The sequence below is a fragment of the Coffea arabica genome, chromosome 1e (assembly GCF_036785885.1).
Source record: "Coffea arabica cultivar ET-39 chromosome 1e, Coffea Arabica ET-39 HiFi, whole genome shotgun sequence".
NCBI classification, from domain to species: domain Eukaryota; kingdom Viridiplantae; phylum Streptophyta; class Magnoliopsida; order Gentianales; family Rubiaceae; genus Coffea; species Coffea arabica.
Window position 1 is genome coordinate 52742505 of NC_092311.1, and position 17602 is coordinate 52760106.

The 17602-nt window shown below is 36.0% G+C and overlaps 4 protein-coding genes and 1 long non-coding RNA gene across 5 annotated transcripts; 4 read left to right on the top strand and 1 right to left on the bottom strand.

Moving 5' to 3' along the window:
• Positions 1-1149: 1149 nt before the first annotated feature.
• On the top strand, positions 1150-2013 carry LOC113689921 (ethylene-responsive transcription factor ERF098). Its single transcript, XM_027207739.2, has one exon. It carries the CDS (start codon positions 1212-1214, stop codon positions 1680-1682), a length of 471 nt encoding a protein of 156 aa, XP_027063540.1. The 5' UTR covers positions 1150-1211; the 3' UTR covers positions 1683-2013.
• Positions 2014-3746: 1733 nt separating this feature from the next.
• LOC113715162 (adenosylhomocysteinase 2-like) lies at positions 3747-4304 on the top strand. The gene has a single exon (XM_027239396.2). It carries the CDS (start codon positions 3762-3764, stop codon positions 4284-4286), a length of 525 nt encoding a protein of 174 aa, XP_027095197.1. The 5' UTR covers positions 3747-3761; the 3' UTR covers positions 4287-4304.
• A 6-nt stretch (positions 4305-4310) lies between these two features.
• On the top strand, positions 4311-5297 carry LOC140013727 (uncharacterized). The gene is made up of 2 exons (XR_011820576.1): positions 4311-4576; positions 5100-5297. It is a non-coding gene; the product is annotated as an uncharacterized lncRNA (long non-coding RNA).
• Positions 5298-8536: 3239 nt separating this feature from the next.
• Positions 8537-8923, bottom strand: LOC113696194 (ethylene-responsive transcription factor ERF098-like). The gene has a single exon (XM_027215581.1). The coding sequence runs from the start codon at positions 8921-8923 to the stop codon at positions 8537-8539; it is 387 nt and encodes a 128-aa protein (XP_027071382.1).
• A 6457-nt stretch (positions 8924-15380) lies between these two features.
• LOC113715168 (hyoscyamine 6-dioxygenase) lies at positions 15381-17223 on the top strand. Its single transcript, XM_027239409.2, has 4 exons — positions 15381-15661; positions 15832-16082; positions 16232-16550; positions 16707-17223. The coding sequence occupies exons 1-4, from the start codon at positions 15455-15457 to the stop codon at positions 16956-16958; spliced, it is 1029 nt and encodes a 342-aa protein (XP_027095210.1). The 5' UTR covers positions 15381-15454; the 3' UTR covers positions 16959-17223.
• The last annotated feature ends 379 nt before the right edge of the window (positions 17224-17602 follow it).

A 17602-nucleotide genomic window follows, 5' to 3' on the forward strand; every position in this document is an offset into this window, starting at 1 on the left:
AATTCAAGTCACATTAAATGTGAGTATTACTTAGCCACCATTGAACATACTGTTACACTTTTTATAGGCTTAGAAAACATGTCATACACACGCTTGCAGTTATGGTTCTCTATTGCAAATTTTCAATAACTTCCCAACTTAACTTCATCTTACCAAACATTTAACACATGGATACCTATTTTGATTAATACCCACGTGGCACTCGTATAATATGATATATTGCACTAAATCATGCACTAACAAGTATTGGTAACAATATCTACCATCCATCACTTGTATGTTTACCTAACCATGTAAAATAATGCAATGAAATTTGATGGGGGGAGTAAACTAAGATGATAACTCCCTAAAAAGAGAAAAATATTCAAACATTGAATAACTTCATCTTAACCATATGGTCAAAAAAAAAAAAGAAAGTGAGGACCCTTCTAGCAACTTTCCTTCCTTGTGCGCAAGTAGGCTAGACCGCCAGAGCATTAAATCTTAAATTGATTGGCTGCCCAAAAAGCCTTGTTGAATAGATGTCGTAGGCACAAACCAAATCCCTTTACGGCGTACAGCGATTGCGCTGAATGAAGGTGACCATTTATTGATACCTTGGCAGCCAATTTGTCTGCTGCTGCTATCTATTCTTCCAATTAAGTGAGAATGATTATGCAACCCCTCACAACATATTATTATTCAGATCGTAAACACATCTTCATGATGAAAAGCAACAGAAATATGGAAAAGAAAATATCCCAGAATTGGAAACATTTAAATTGATTTTGCGTTACCCTAAAATAAACTACTAATTATAACTGAACTGTGGCAAGATTAAAAATTCAAAATGGCTCTGTTGAACAGCAAAAAAAAAAAATAATAATAATAACAAGCACACACAGAAAAAAAAAAAAGAAGCAAAACGCTAATCAGTTATCATGCACCCATATGGTGGATTTTAAAAATGGGAATGTTGATTAGTATGGCCAATAAAGAACTTTCCCGGAAAGAATTATTGAATGAATGAAGTTTTAGACAAATTCCACATGCATCAGGCGTCAGATTAGACTCGAACTACATTTGCCTAACATATACATGCATGGTGCACGAATAGAAACGCACTTTTCAAACAACTTACCGTACCAAACCTTGAATGGAGCATAAAGAGAAGAACATCTACATCATCCCTTATCTGCTTTAAATTCCCTCCAAATCAAGGAAGCATTGCAATGGAGAATGATCAGGAGAAGGGAAAGAAAGTGATCAAGTATCGCGGGATAAGGAGGAGGCCATGGGGGAAATACGCAGCTGAAATTCGCGATCCAACAAGGAATGGAGCTCGTTTGTGGCTAGGGACTTTCGACACTGCTGAAGAAGCAGCCAGGGCATACGATCGGGCTGCATATGCTTTGAGGGGTCATCAAGCTCTTCTCAATTTCCCCAATGATGGTCATTATAGAAATGCTGATCCTGCCGGATCGAGCCTCGATTTTTCTCAGCTGCCATCGTCGTCTTCGATGAACTTGCCCAATTCTGGGGGAGCTGGAGCTCCTGTTGAAACTCCTGAGTTGGAAGCATCGCCAAGAGGACAAGAAGAACAAGTCATTGAGCTCGAGTATTTGGATAATAAGCTGCTGGAGGACCTTCTTGGATCGCAATTTCAGAGGCAGGATCATAGTAAGCGACCAAAGCTTTCGTAGCTATCTAAAATATTATTATGGGATTCCAGAGAGACCATTTTCTCGGTAGAAGAAGCAAATCAGCAATGATGAAAATATACCAAAGAATTTGATGGTGTTTATTTTTTTGTCCTCCCACCCCTTCCCAAACTCTTCCAACCTCCAATTGTCAGGCATGAATAGTAAATAACACCCTAAGAGCCTTTTTTTTAACCACTAGGCAACCCTAGTGGTTAGACGGTGTATAAATGCATTACGAAAATGCTTGTGTTGTTTAACGTATTTATTCATTGGCATTTTCTTATATGTTAGACAATATTATACTAGGAAAATCATCCCAATTTGTTGGTCATCGCCTACATATATCTCTTCATTTGGAAACCTCAAAAGTAATTTTTCTTTTTCTTTTCAGCGAGATAATACAAAATGTTTTGGCTTCACAGTTCGCTCACAGATCGTAGCTCATTAAAAACCAATTAGGAACGAATACGGCCATTCTTGGTCTTCTTGACGAGCAGCAAGTTGGCAAGATCACTTCCAATATGAGCAAATAAAAGATCATCGATGGGTGCTAGTTCAAGGAAGAGATAAGAAGCATAAAAATCCTCTTCGATCGTTTGTTAAGCATAATGTAAAAGCACGCATAAGCACATCAATGGATATGATATATTGATGTTGAGGTTTCACACAAATATATTTTAGGGTTTTGCAGTATGGCATATCAAAAAAAAGCTGGGGGGTAAGCCACAAAATAATGTGCTTCCTGGCCATTAATTAGCTTTGGTGCAGCCTCAGCTCTCTCAAAACAGTCTGTCAACATTTTCACTAGAGGTAAAAAAAAAAAAAAAAAAGACAGTTTCACTAAAGGTAAAATAGTGCCTAAACTTTATTCTTTTAACTATATTTACGTGATCAAATTTGATCCTCATTTAATTTGGTTTTGCGGCTCAATTCATAAATTTTTTACACCTGGCCAATGTAGGGGAAAAATAAAAAAGCCACCACCTAAATTGTACAACGCCAATACGTAGGGGTTAGTAATTTCTACGACTGTTAGCGGCACTTCTAGTATCTAATGTAGTACCTTTTAAAAACACATGCACACGCAAAATATGTATCTACTTCAAACAGAGTTCTTTTGGGATTCAGAATTTAATCACAGCAATTAATTAATTCTCACCAGTATCGCATATATGTTTTCAACTAATCCGTGATAAGTAAAATATCAACACACCAATTAGAGAAACGGAAAAACTGTATCAATTATGACCGAAAGCGTTAGTTTCAGTACTACTGTTATTACACTCTCATGCTATTGTCAACTTTGAGTTACTAATACATCGTACTTGATCGCTATCCGGATTTATCAAAAGACGGATAGCATAAAGAAAAATCACCGCGGACGGGACGGCTGAATAGTAGCCGTTGGTAACAACTGTGTAGCGAATAATACTAGCGTCGGAGGCGCGCGAGTCTTTGACTCTTTGCTCGGGCATTGTAATTTTTGGTCAATAATGCGTCTGACAATTAAAATCCTGGCATTCTTTGGTTACGTAAGATGGTTGCTTGGTTAACTTAGCAACCATGCCATCAGACTTTTTTTTTTTTTTATTGATAAGTAGATGGTTTTGAATCAACAACTTTTTATTTATAATCCATTTCAACGCATGTGTTTTGAGGAACGAGCCCCAATTCTCCTTCTCGAATCCGGGGCTGGAACGATTGTCAGAACAACCGTTCCAGAAGGTGTAACACCATTTGCATACGGTGTAACATCATCTGTACAGGGTGTAATAATAGAATAACAGCGAGTAACACTAAAACAACATTTTTTGTGGGTCCCACACGGCTTGAAAATCAAGTTACAAGAAGTGATTTGAACCGCACAAATTTTTTTGACCTAATCATGACCGTGAACCTTCCGAAACGGTTGTCTCTGACAACTGTTCCAGCCCTTTCTCCTTCTCCTATACTTGTTCTTGTTCTGAGTGCAAGATATCCAATCTGTCAGACAGCCACAGATTTAAGGGGGGGCTGGTGGGGGCTTAAGCCCCCCCCCAAGCCGCCGGAAAACCCCCTATACTGAGAGCCACTGATGTGATGATTGCCGGAAAGGTTGGAGTTGTTTGTGGTTACGGAGATGTTGGAAAGGGCTGTGCTGCTGCCTTGAAGCAAGCTGGTGCTCGTGTCATCGTGACTGAGATTGATCCAATTTGTGCTCTTCAGGCCCTCATGGAAGGCTTCCAAGTTTTGACCCTGGAAGATGTTGTCTCCGAAGCTGATATTTTTGTCACCACCACCGGTAACAAAGACATCATCATGGTTAGCCACATGAAGAAGATGAAGAACAATGCTATTGTTTGCAACATTGGCCACTTTGACAATGAAATTGACATGCTCGGTCTCGAGACATACCCAGGTGTTAAGAGGATCACAATTAAGCCCCAAACAGACCGATGGGTCTTCCCTGAGACAAATTCCGGCATCATTGTCTTGGCTGAGGGTCGTCTCATGAACTTGGGTTGTGCCACAGGGCACCCTAGCTTTGTGATGTCCTGCTCTTTCACTAACCAAGTGATTGCCCAGCTTGAGCTCTGGAAAGAGAAGAGTACCGGAAAGTACTAGAAGAAGGTCTATGTCTTGCACAAGTGTTATAATCAATGATATTGGAGACAATTATTTTTCCCTAATAGTTGATGAGTCTCGAGACAGTTCAGTGAAAGAGCAAATGGGAGTTGTTTTGAGATATGTGAACAAAGAAGGGCGTGTGATTGAACGTTTCCTTGCAATTGTACATGTGTCTGACACCACATCTCTTTGTTTGAAAGATGCAATTGATTCTTTATTCGCGCAACACGGATTATCATTATCCAAATTGAGAGGTCAAGGATATGATGGAGCTTCAAATATGCGAGGTGAGTTCAATGGTTTGAAGGCCCTTATATTACAAGAAAATCCCTATGCGATGTATATTCATTGTTTTGCTCACCAACTCCAGTTAGTTATTGTTGCTGTTGCTAAGGGAAATATCATTGTCAATGAATTCTTTGTCTATGTCTCTATGATTGTCAATTTAACTGGAGCATCATGTAAAAGGAGAGATCAATTAAGACAAATAGAACATGATAAGATTGTTACACTTTTAGACAGTGGAGATATTATTAGTGGAAAAGGCAAAAATCAAGAAACTAGTTTAGCAAGACCAGGGGATACTCGTTGGGGATCACACTATCTAACATTACTTCGTCTATCCTCTATGTGGGCTTCGGTGATTGGAATATTGGGAAATATACAAGATGATGCCACCACTTCTGACAATAGATGTATGGCCAGGGGTTTGATTGATAGAATGAATGATTATGAGTTTGTTTTTGCATTGCACCTGATGAAGTATTTATTGGGAATCACAAATGACTTGTCACTTGTTTTGCAACAAAGGGATCAAAATATTGTCCAAGCCATGAGTTTGATTGATACTATGAAATCTCAATTGCAAGACTTTAGGGAAGAGGGATGGCAAATAATTTTAGATGAAGTCAACAATTTTTGTGAGTTGAATATGATTCCCGTGATTCGAGTGCAACAACTACCAATACTTCAAGTGTTAATCAATAACAAATTTTTGGGTATGTATAATTATATGTTTTTATTATTTTTATAATTATTGATTCTAAATTTTACTTATTAAATATATTTATTTCGTCACAAAAAAAATTTTTAATACACTTCAGCCCCCCCAAAAATAAATTTCTGGCTCCGTCCCTGCTGTCAGACATCCCTTGTGAAAGCAGATATATTTATCTTTTCAGATGAAAAATTGTCGTTAATTTCCATAGAGCTATTCCTATCCAAAAAGTTCAAGAAAACATTGAAGCAACCATCAGCTAGCTGCCCTACAACATCATTTGACTTTATCATTTTCTTTTATATATATATATATATATGTATGTATAAAGAAAAGATGAAAATGATTAAACAAGGACTTTTCTTGAATTTGTAAGAATTTTGGTGTTGAAAATCTTTATTTCTCGTTGAGTTTTCAAATTAGAGGAAGATTTCTTCTGTATGTTGCCTTTGTGACATATTTATGGTGTATTTACTGTTGTTAGCGTGACTTTATTAATAAAATTATCTGAATATTAAAAAGAAAAAAATCTTTTATTATGCATGTCTGTGCAATTAAAATAAGATTTGGACATATATAAGGTGGGTACTAGGAGATATGTACGTACGTGAATCCTCATTCCTACCCCTCAACAAACATTAAATTGGTGATATTAGTTAGTCGCCAGGTAACTCGGGTCCAAGACAAGTAACCTTTGAATTAAGAATAAAACGGTGTTATGCATCCATTAGTCACTAAATCCACCAAAGAAACACCGTTCATCAGGATACGAAGAAGAACAACCAATATAGACGTTATACGCTCATTCGAGTCACTGCGCATTATATCGCTAAGAGTCTATTGGCCCATGGTTTATGACTTCAAATTCAACTCTTTATTATTATTTTTTTTAATGCATGAACTAATAATGGAGGAATCAAACTTTTACTGTTGCACAATGCGTTAGGTTTAAGCATCGGTAGATGGTATTACATTCACATCTAGCTATTACTACTAGCCTACTCTTTCCTTCCGATTGTGTCATTTACTTGTGTTTCTAATTCGTGGCAATTCGCCTTTATTTGTCTCAATTCAACCACCAAGATAGGCTAAATCTATTAATCTATAAACTTTCGTTACCCAGTCAATGTTCAATTCATATATTGCAAATAGTAATAATTTAGTACGTTTTCACTATCACTTTCAATTGAAATTTGGGATAATTTCAGAAACCTCCTTTGAGATTTCTAACAGTTGCAAGAAGCTCCCCTAAAGTTCTAAAAATTACACAAGCTTCCCTTCTATATATTAAGTGTTTAGGTAATTTACCTACGAATATCCTATAATACCATTCTATTAATCAAAAAAAAAAAAAAAATCTATTACTCCAAAAGTTCTTCCCAAGCTGCCAAATGTAGGTTTAGTGTCAAGCAACTTTGTTTATGTGATTAATGGTCTCAGTATCAAATTGACATGGGTGAAGTGCTTGATATTTGTATCATCATTTTTCCCTTATTTTTCCTATTACTGTTATGCAATTTTTGCCCTTTAATTTTTTTTTCAATAAAAAGGGAAAAGGAAGAGTTGGGATATGAATTAGATAGCAGAAAAAGCTACTTTGTTATAAGCACAAGAATAAGGTAGAAAATCTTGGATTCATCCAAAAAAGAAAAAGAGATTATGAAGTTACAGTTGGCGAATGATGATAATTAAAAATTTTATAAATTGGGGTGAAAATGAAAGATTGATGGTTGAAATGAAGTTTTTTAAAATAGGAGTTAAGATTTTAAATGAGTGGGAAAGATGGATGGTTGCGGTTGGTATTCTATTCCCATTTGATTTTTTTTCTTCTATAAACGGGTCTAACTAGTATGTGAGGGTTATTTATGTAAGTTCACGATAAAAGAAAGGTAAGTGTAATATTTAAAACTTCAAGGGAGGCTCCTACAACTATCAAAAACCTTAGGGAAGGTTTCTTAAATTATCCCTTTAAATTAATTGATTGGCAGGTTTTAACATTTAATCCTTCCATTTTAGATTACTGAAGCACTCCATCCGTGGCAAAATTTTTGTTCCTCCAAAATGTTTGTCCCTTTTAGAAAATCAAAACTCTTTTTGTCTCTCATTCTAATATGATCCCTACTTTTAGTCAAATGCATGTTACATTCACATTCAAAATTTGAATTTTGAGGCGTAACATTAAAAAGAAAAGTCCAAAGGTCACTGTACTGTTGATAAAAAGTTGGATTTTTCAACTCGTCATTATAATTCAGCGTTTAATGAAACTAAAATGTTCAACTTTGGAGTAATTGAGTATCTTACTACAAAATCAAAAAGCGTCAGAAGCGGGCATAAGATTAATCTAAGTAACCCTTGACTGGTTATGCCCCGTCAGACCGCCCCACCTGTCCGCTGGAGATCCTCCACACGAATGTGTGTAAAACTAAAACCTGCCACTGCGGCGTGCGGGAGGTCAATTCCTTTCCATTTTAAGAGGGCTTTCCAAAGATGGTTAAGTAGCAATCAGACACCAAAGTAAACCACTCGTATTTATTTAGTAAATAATTTCACAATAGAATCCAATTGTAGAACATATACATTTTTAGTCCTGAATAAATAACAACTATACAAAATTTGAATATGAAATTCAACTTTTGCACACGTGATTTTTACTCTTAATTAAGTGACTTTTACAAGACGTATTCTGAATTATTTGAATCATTTAAAATACGGCAAATTAAATCGACATAATAAAAACGTTATACTTTTTATAGTTGTGAATCAAGTGCCAAGATACGCCGGCAATTTAAAAAAGTCAACTGACCGTCTAACTTTCTAATCCCTCAGTTGATGTCTTCTAAGTTTTAAACTATTTTATTAGCTAATATTTGATTCATAAAGCGAACCCGGACGACAAAGGACAAGTTCTAGCTTTAATTATCTTTCTTTTCAGGAAAGGAAATGAATGACCACTATTTCTGGTCAAGTCAGCTTGAAGATTTGTAACTAATCAAGATTAGTAGACGTCTGTCCCGTGATTAAGGATTTAAGCTCCAGCACAATCGGAGGCACAAGGCTAAAAAGTACCACACCCAAGTCAAGACGAATAAGAAGCTATTACAATTTAAAAGACTGGGATTCCATAACCCAGATGCGCATCTTATTGGTCTTATTTCCTTCAATTAAGATGAAGATTACATACTAGATGTTTCAGACGTTAAGATACAAATCCTCCAATGCTGAACAACAAATTAATGCGAGTGTTGAGTAGTTATTTCTTGGTGGTCTTATTTTCTTCAACCTGCAGAAGGTCTTCCAACACCTTATCATCCAAGTACTCAAACTCAATCACTTCTCTGCCAATATTGGGGTTCACGTGTGATGATGATGATGTTGAAGCCAATGAGGAAGAAGAAGGGTACTCCTCGGGGAAGTTCAGAACCGCCAAAGAACCCCTCGTTGCAAAAGCAGCTCGATCATAGGCCCTCGCGGCCTCCTCCGCGGTGGCAAATGTCCCCAGCCACAACCGCGCTCCGTTGTTATTCATATCGCGAATTTCCGCCGCGTACTTCCCCCACGGCCGCTTTCTCACCCCTCTGTATCTCACTTCTCCTTCCTTGTCATCTTTGGATTTATTTCCACCACCTTGATCAGCCATCCCCTTAACGAGAGCGTGGTGTGTGTAGTAATTTTGCATGCTCTTCCCATAATTTATATTTGTATATATATAGGGCAGGAAAAGGTCAGAAATGGATACATCATACAATGAACAAGAATTTCATAATGGTCCCCAGAAGCACCAAGACAATTATGGTCGAAGCATCGAACGTGTTCAAGAACTATTCTCAGTGTAGAGCTATGGAGAGATGCAGTTCTAACATACGTCAATGATGAGCAGATATGGTGATTGCTTTTGGGAGGCTGCTAAAATATTTTATGCTCGAAATCCCAATTTCTTTAGTTTGAATTAAGTTCAGGTTACTTGTACCAGGTTAGTGGTGAGGTCAAGTTGATTGTTTTGTTTTTGCTTCTTCACAAAAGTGTCTCTGAATTAGCGGATTTTATTACTTTATATGCGGAAAAGTGATCGATTGGAGGTATTACTATTAATATGTGCTATTATTTATTGATTTCCATGCCTAGTAAAAGACTCTACCTATCATGTTCGCACTAACTAGCACCCAATTACGTACCTGTACATCAAACTTGACGGTGATGTCATGGGGCTCGCAAGAAAAGAACTACTGGTAATAATAATATATTGACGAATAAATGCTGATCAAACACGTCGGTTAAGATTCTAATGCTTTTATATTCTGGAATTGGTGTTGAGATACCGTTTGAATTGGCCGGTTATATACTGGTAGAGTGGCTATGAGTAAAATGCAATGAAGGATGAGATCGTATAAACGCAACGGATCTTCTGTCCCATATTCTGTGCCATTTTCTATCACATTTTTTATTATATTGCTATTTCTCTTACATAAACACTATGTTTTAATTCTTTTTTTGTTTTTTTAAGATCCAATAACTATTAACTAAGTAATATACAAGATTTAACAAACTCAAAAAATCAAAATGCATAAAAAATGAGATTTTTTATGAAATTTCTGCTGTATTTTTTAATTTTTTATTATATATTGCTTTTTTGAAACTGTTGTATTGATTTTTTATTCAGTTAATAGTTATTGGATCTTAAGGAAACAAAAAAGAATTAAAACATGGTGTTTATGTAGGAGAAATAGCAATATAATAAACAATGGGACAGAGAATGGTACAGGGTGTGGGACAGAAGATCCGTTGCGACGCAATGGATATTCTGTCTCACATCCTGTGCCATTTTCTGTCACATTTTTTATTAGATTGCTATTTCTCTTACATAAACATTATATTTTAATTCTTTTTTTGTTTTCTTAAGATCCAATAACTATTAACTAAGTAATATACAAGATTTAACAAACTCAAAAAATCAAAATGCATAAAAAATGAGATTTTTTATGAAATTTCTACTGTATTTTTTAATTTTTTATTATATATTATTTTTTTGAAACTGTTGTATTGATTTTTTATTCAGTTAATAGTTATTGGATCTTAAGGAAACAAAAAAGAATTAAAACATGGTGTTTATGTAGGAGAAATAGCAATATAATAAAAAATGAGACAGAGAATGGCACAAGATGTGAGACAGAAGATCCGTTGCGAAAAAAATTCGACAGTTTCAGAATGTCAGCGGCTTATACTTTGTGAAATCGTAGCTGGGTAAATTTTTCACCTTATTGGATTTCATTTTCGACAGAATTTGCACTTTCCATGAAAGCCTTGTCCTGTCATTTTTTTTTTTTTATATATATATATATAAAAAGCTAACCATCACTCTATTTTAGGGCAGATATTTAATTGTAAGTCTAAACTATTCCCATGTTACTTTTCGAATGTGAGAAAGAAAAAATCAGCAGAACCGCCGCGATGCAAGTTCACCTGCGAAGCGGCATATACAAGAAGATGGTAGACGTGTGATTGACGGGAGAAAGCTGAGAAAGGGCCTTGATTTAGAGTTCCAGCCTGAGGAAAGAAACATGACATCATTTGCCAGTCGCCACACGAATAACGATGAATGCGAGAGCCCACAAAATCTTTGAGAAATGGCTCCACTTATGTTATGCCCAGGTTGGAAGTTGGAACTCTGGAAGAAGGGCGGGGTGACATCATTCCGAGGATGACGTCTCTAACTAATGTCACAGGCTCACGGGGGGCGTATAAAGACTGAAGTCAGCGGCAGGCTTAAAATCACCAAGCGACATTGATCCGACCAATGATTGAGTTAATCACTCTTGATTCAACTACTCAAATCTATTGGATCAGGATCTCGCAGGTTACGGTTAGATTTGGGTTTGGGGTGGAAAAAAGCGGCAGACGGACGATATCAGCACGTGCTTCAAAGGAGTAATCAGCGATGTGATCGGGGGGTTAGGTTGCTCCGTTAGCGTGACCGACATCATGGTACACTGGTGTTCCAAGTCAACTGGATTGTGGATTTTGTTGTTGTGGGTCTTTGGCTTAAGCCGTTCTCAGGCAGATGATCGATAGGGTTAATTTATTTTGTCCAAAACCGGAAGGACGAGGAAGGGGTGTGTAGAATGTAGATGGATGGGGAAGACTAGGATCCGATCCTAAGACAAACCAGAACGATCAAATGTTTGTATGAACGGAAGTGATAGATATCCAAGAACATTTCAGACACTTCGACTTCAGCCTTGCCAGGTACTTTTATGTACCTAAAAAAAGACATCTTTTGTACTATCTTCCGACTTCAATGAATGAAACATATATAATTAGATCTCTCATATATTCATATATATCTATATATATATATATATATACTAGTTTTTTCAGCGTCACGCAATGCGTGAGGATGCCCTGAGTCTATGTTAATCAAGATCAAATGAAGGCAAGTAGATTAATGTAAAATGGTTATATATTTAATACATGATAGGTGTTAATAAATGTGAAGAATTTGACTTTAGATAAATTGAATATTGTTGTTACTCGTTTACTCATTTGATTTGTAATTTTCTCTTAGATAGTCAGTCTTTGGCTTAAGATCTTTGTGAATTCTTGATATTATAAATAAATGATGCATTCATTTAAAATGTACAAGTACGTACATATATAAAAAATATGGTGACGCTGATCACTTTTAAAATTATGCACACACTATTTGTATCTAATCAAGAATGAAATAAGTTTAAACAAGACCAGTTAGGTGAGAGTGCGAAGACTTCACCTTGTAAAACCGCCAAATCCAGGTCTTCAATTGGTGAAAGAAACACATCCAATATGTTGCTTTTCAGATGGCTTTCTCTCAAGATTACATAGGCAATACAGCTTTGTGTGGCTCCCACAGACCGCTTCGGACACCACCCACCGCCCACTCACCAGGGGAGCTCAAGCAACTACAACCATACGATGAAGATACAAATACATGTCTGAACTCTGAAGCACAAACACAAAAGCCACCAAAGTTGACCAAGCACACAAATGAAGCACGAATGCAAAAGCCACTGAAATTGCCCATAATTTAGGCGGTGGATCTATTTTACAAATAAGGTAACAAACTCGTGTTTAAAATTCAAAAATATGTATTTATAGAATCATTTTTTCATGTTCGAAAGAAAAATTGGAACTACTGTAAAAGTTTAAAAATTATAATCCATTTCTTAAATTGCATATTTTTTTTTATGAAAAAAGTTTATCCTTTTGCCAAAAAAAAAAAAAAAAAAAAGTTTACACAGCCACGGGATACCTTCATATTTTTAGTAACAAACTCGTGTTTAAAATCCGAAAATATGTATTTATAGAATCATTTTTTCATGCTCGAAAGAAAAATTGGGACTACTGTAAAAGTTTAAAAACTATAATCCATTTCTTAAATTGCATATTTTTTTTTATGAAGAAAGTTTATCCTTTTGCGAAAAAAAAAGAAAAAATGTTTACATGGCCACGGGATTCCTTCATATTTTTTTAAATTTTTCTTCCAAAACAGGAGGGCCCTCTTGTTTATATTGACAGTATACATTTTCACATTTTAATGCATATTATTTAATCCAAATTTGAATTCTAATATCAACTTTTGTATATATGGCATGTATCCAAAAATGATAGTGAGTGTGTTTGGATTAAAATGATTTGAAAAAAATAATTTGCTTCACAAATTTCAATTACCTTTTTATCTTCCAAATCACCTTTTTATCTCACATATATCACATCATAAAATATGCTACAGTAATTATCTCAAATAAATTATCCAAATAAACTCAGTGTATACTGTATATTCTGAAACTCTTGGTTGAAATGTAAGATAATTAAAGAATATTTCGTAAAGCTACATATGCAAAACAGTGGAAATGTAAGATGCTGCTTTCAACGTGAATCAAACACAAAGATGCCAAGTTTTATCGTTCTATTGCAGCAAGAAAAGTTTGCTTGCATGATATTGCACTATTAATGCCTTACACGAAGAGAACTAAAGAGGATAATAATGGATATGCCATATTATATCTAAAAGTTGAAGCACTCAAAACTGGTCCAACTTCCACCATACATACATCCAAACCCTAAGAAAACAAATCGAATGTTCCAATTTCTAGGTTTCAATTTTTATAGCAAGCCTAATTAAGAATATAAACAAAAATTAAAACTTTGAATGAAGAAAATACGAATAAAAGTATCTAAAGCTAAAGGTTGGGTAGTACATTACATTTTTTAAATTTCTTATCAAGAATTAGTTCAAACATGTTCAATAATTCTTTTCTCGTTATACATAATAGTGATTAAGGCACACTCAGATGTGTATATAACTAATTAGAATAAAAATATTTGTAATAATAATTCTCTTATAAAAGTGAAGTATTATAGGGGAAACAAGTGCATGGGCTTAATTTCGGTGATGTTAATAAAGAAAAATTGAAGAAATGTGTGTCAAATATAGTAGATAAACATGGAGAAATTGAACGTAAAAATACAGGAAGATTCGAAGTTATAGTAAAATTGTTGTTTTATTAATTTGTTAGAGAATAAATCCATTTTATCCTTTATATATACACACTCCATTTCTGCATCAGTTAATTTCCTGATTAGTTGTAGCCATTTATTTTTCGGTAGGGTGTTCTTGCATGTTAATTTGATGCGGCCCTCATCGCCGGGACTTTTGGGTAGAGAAATAAGATGATGGTGTGTTCTGCGGGCTTACTTTGCAACGCTTTCGGAAGGCCTTGAACTCTCGGGCTGCTCTGCAAGCCCAAAAGTTTTAAAATTAGCATCCGAAAACCTCTGGTTGACCGACTGCAAAAGCAATATCCCCATTTTGGACTTATTAGCATCAATAGGTTCATCTAGCCCAAAAGCCTGCTAATTGTTGGAATAATGAGCTATGGGTAGCGTCAACGATCATCTTCAAATTATGTCCCAAAAATAAGGATATGTTATTTGCATTCTCATCATTTATTTTACCATATAATCTAATAAATGAAAATTATATAATTAAAATGATAGTGAAAATTTTTTTTAAAAAAAGAGTATAAATAACATTTTTCCATAAACGAATGCGTCATTCTCGTGAATTATATAGTCAGATTTATTGTAGAATAAGGTCTGACGCATACAAAATTGACATAAATTGGTGGTCCTTAATTGAATTCTTACATCAATCGGTGGTCCTTGATGCAATTCTTACCGAAATTGACATGAATTGGTGGTCCTTCATGGGATTCTTACTTAAGTTTTACAAAATTTTAAATTAATTTAGTTTTGTCCCTGATTAATGATTGCAGATATGTAATCGGTTATAAAACCAAAATGTGGATTTGCGTGTGATGTACTACTACTCGTGTCCCGTGGTCCCGAAAGACAAATTAGACAACTTTTTTTTTTTTTTTTAATCAACTCTGTGCAAGAAACTATTACCCCAATTTGTTAGGTAGGAATCAAAAGATCTTCTCACTCAGAATTCATTTCGTGCCAAAGAGAGAAGAGATGATTTGAAAATTATTCTATTTATAACATTTTCACCAAAATTATGAGAGGATTATATATAGATTTTTAAATCAGAGAGGATTAAGTACCAAACCACCACCATAGGGAGGGAGGGAGGTAAAAAGTTAATTTACCATTTTTTTCTTTTGGGTGTGAGATAGTGAAAGTGATCGGGATGTGTTAATTGAAAATACAGAAGAAAGTAAACCTGATTGTTCAAGTCAGACTGAAAGGCTTGATGTTGCACCAATGCATTGAATTTGGAATGCAATAAGGTATGTTGTGGACCGTGCATGTAAGATGGTGTCATAGATGTCTTTTTTTAAGAGGTGTCATTGATGTCGGAGCTAGGCTTAAATTGCATAAGATTTGGCACGCATTATTGGTAAACAACAAATACAACGGAAATTTGATGAATCTATTTGATTACATTAATAAGTGCTAAATCCTGCTGCTTGAGTGAGGTTGTCTGATCTTCTAGCGGGGTCGTAATCATAATAATCGACTACCTGGTTCGCACTCCTCTCTCTCTCTATGTGTGATTGTGTGTGTGTGTGTCTATATATATATATATACACATATATATGTAAGTTCACCAAAACACGTTCAAATTAACTACAAATCTAAGAGTGAATTTTGGAGACCGAAAAAATTAAGGATGGAGCTGCTGCTTATGTCAAACTGGACCGATGTTCAATCAACGCCTGAAACTTATGTATTTCCTCCAGATAAAAGACCAGGGAAGCTTATTTTTCCTGATTGCAAGGACATTCCCACCATTGACCTTGAGAAATCTGAAGGGCTTGAACGGGCTGAAGTCATTGAGAAAATTATGAAAGCAAGCCAAGAATTTGGATTCTTTCAGGTCCAGATCAGCACTGGTTATGTTTGAACTAAAACGTTAAACATAATCGTTTGTGATGCTTTGTCTCAAAACATCCTTTGGAAACTGATAATTAAACTTTAAGTGCTATTATTTTGTTCATGATGACACAAGATTTTGATGGTCTGGCCGCGCTGTTCTAAATGATACAGGTCATTAACCATGGAGTTTCTCAAGGCTTAATGGAAGACACAATGAGTGTTTTCCAAGAGTTCTTTGGGATGCCAGCAGAGTACAAGGCAAGCTTTTACTCCTCCGGCACCAACCAAAGCTGCAGAATCTACTCCAGCACTTTGAACTATCACAAAGAAGATTTTCACTACTGGAGGGATAACTTCACCCAAAGCTGCCATCCCCTGGAGGATCACGTTCAATCTTGGCCTGAAAAGCCAACCAGATATCGGTAATTCCCCTTTCACCTTATAAGTTATAACCTCTTTTTTTTCATTTAAGTATGAAATTCTACTCAAAATGGCAAATTAATATGAAAAGAAGTTAGCTAGGAATTCTATTCCACGGACTAGCGCCAAGATCTACACTGACTTTTTCCAGGGAAGTAACAAGTACATATTGCGTTGAAGTGCGGAAGTTTCTGTTGAGGATTTTGGATCTGATCTGCGAAGGGCTGGGACTGAAGTTAGGCTATTTTGAAGATGAGCTGACTAAAATTCAGCTGTTGTCTGTCAATCATCACATACCATGCCCTGATCCGAGCCTGACGCTGGGTATGCCAGAACATTGTGATCCTAATCTGATAAGTATGCTTCACCAGTGTGCAGTACCTGGACTTCAGCTCTTCAAGGATGGACAGTGGCTTGGTGTTGAACCTGTGCCCGATGCATTTATCGTCATTGCAGGTCTCCAATTAAAGGTACGTGTCTATAGACCGTGCTGAAGATGCCCAATAATTCATCTAACTTTTTTAACTCTTGTCCGATACTCCATCATTATCATATGCTGACTGCTATGTGTACGTGTGTGTGTGTGTGTTACATACTTACATCCATCGCTTTTGGAAATGGTACAGGTAATCAGTAATGATTTGTTCACCAGTCCTATACATCGAGTGGTGACGCACACAAAAGATAAAAGAACAACCATTGGCACCTTCTTGATTCCATCTGGTGATTTCCAGATAGAACCTGCTATGGCCCTGGTTGACACGGGAAACCCTCCTGTTTACGGAGCTTTCACGTACAAAGAGTTCTTTAGCACCTTCACTGGGAAAGATTGCGATGCTCAAAGTGCTCTGGGATGCTTCAAGAAACAACTGGAATGATCTTTGGACTTGTGTAAAAAGATTGGGAGATTTGCAGTTCTGTGTCAATCAAGAGTATTATTCCCCTTAGAATGCGCTAGAGTGGAGCAAGGGAGACGTCCTCGACGGATCTACAGACAAAAGGAATCAAGACGCTGTCTGTGGACAATTTCTATTTCGTAATTCGAGTTGCAGCAAGATTTGAGGTGCATCAGGTCGTGCGGTGCCACCTCATCGCTAGACCAAATGCTTTTATATAATAGATTGGATGCCAGTGTTTTATTTACATTAACATTCCCTTTTCCCCCAAGTCTTCAATTTTTCGTTTTGCTTCTCCCTTAAAACACTTCTGAACTAAGCATGTTCTTGCATCCTTAGTACTCTCATACTTTATCCTAAAAGAAAGTTAGGTAATAATTAAATTGCCAAAATGATATCTTACCATAATTAATCATTCCCTACTGCTCTGGAATTTTAGCAACATTTTCCCATTAGGCTTTTCGTAATGACTTCGAATAGATTTCTGGGGAATATCAAAAGAAAATGATATACTCATGCACCGTGGAATCCCTCCTAAACCTTAAAGTCGATCATAATCGTACACGCTATTATTATCGAAAGTGTGTAGGATTATGGTATTAACACAGCGTACTTCCTTCAAAAAA

Coding starts and splice junctions, on each gene's coding strand:
- LOC113715162 (XM_027239396.2), top strand. CDS start 3,762: ATGATTGCCGGAAAGGTTGGAGTTGTTTGTGGTTACGGAGATGTTGGA.
- LOC113689921 (XM_027207739.2), top strand. CDS start 1,212: ATGGAGAATGATCAGGAGAAGGGAAAGAAAGTGATCAAGTATCGCGGG.
- LOC113715168 (XM_027239409.2), top strand. CDS start 15,455: ATGGAGCTGCTGCTTATGTCAAACTGGACCGATGTTCAATCAACGCCT. Junction 15,662..15,831: donor AAGAATTTGGATTCTTTCAG/GTCCAGATCAGC, acceptor TAAATGATACAG/GTCATTAACCATGGAGTTTC. Junction 16,551..16,706: donor TTGCAGGTCTCCAATTAAAG/GTACGTGTCTAT, acceptor GAAATGGTACAG/GTAATCAGTAATGATTTGTT.
- LOC113696194 (XM_027215581.1), bottom strand. CDS start 8,923: ATGGCTGATCAAGGTGGTGGAAATAAATCCAAAGATGACAAGGAAGGA.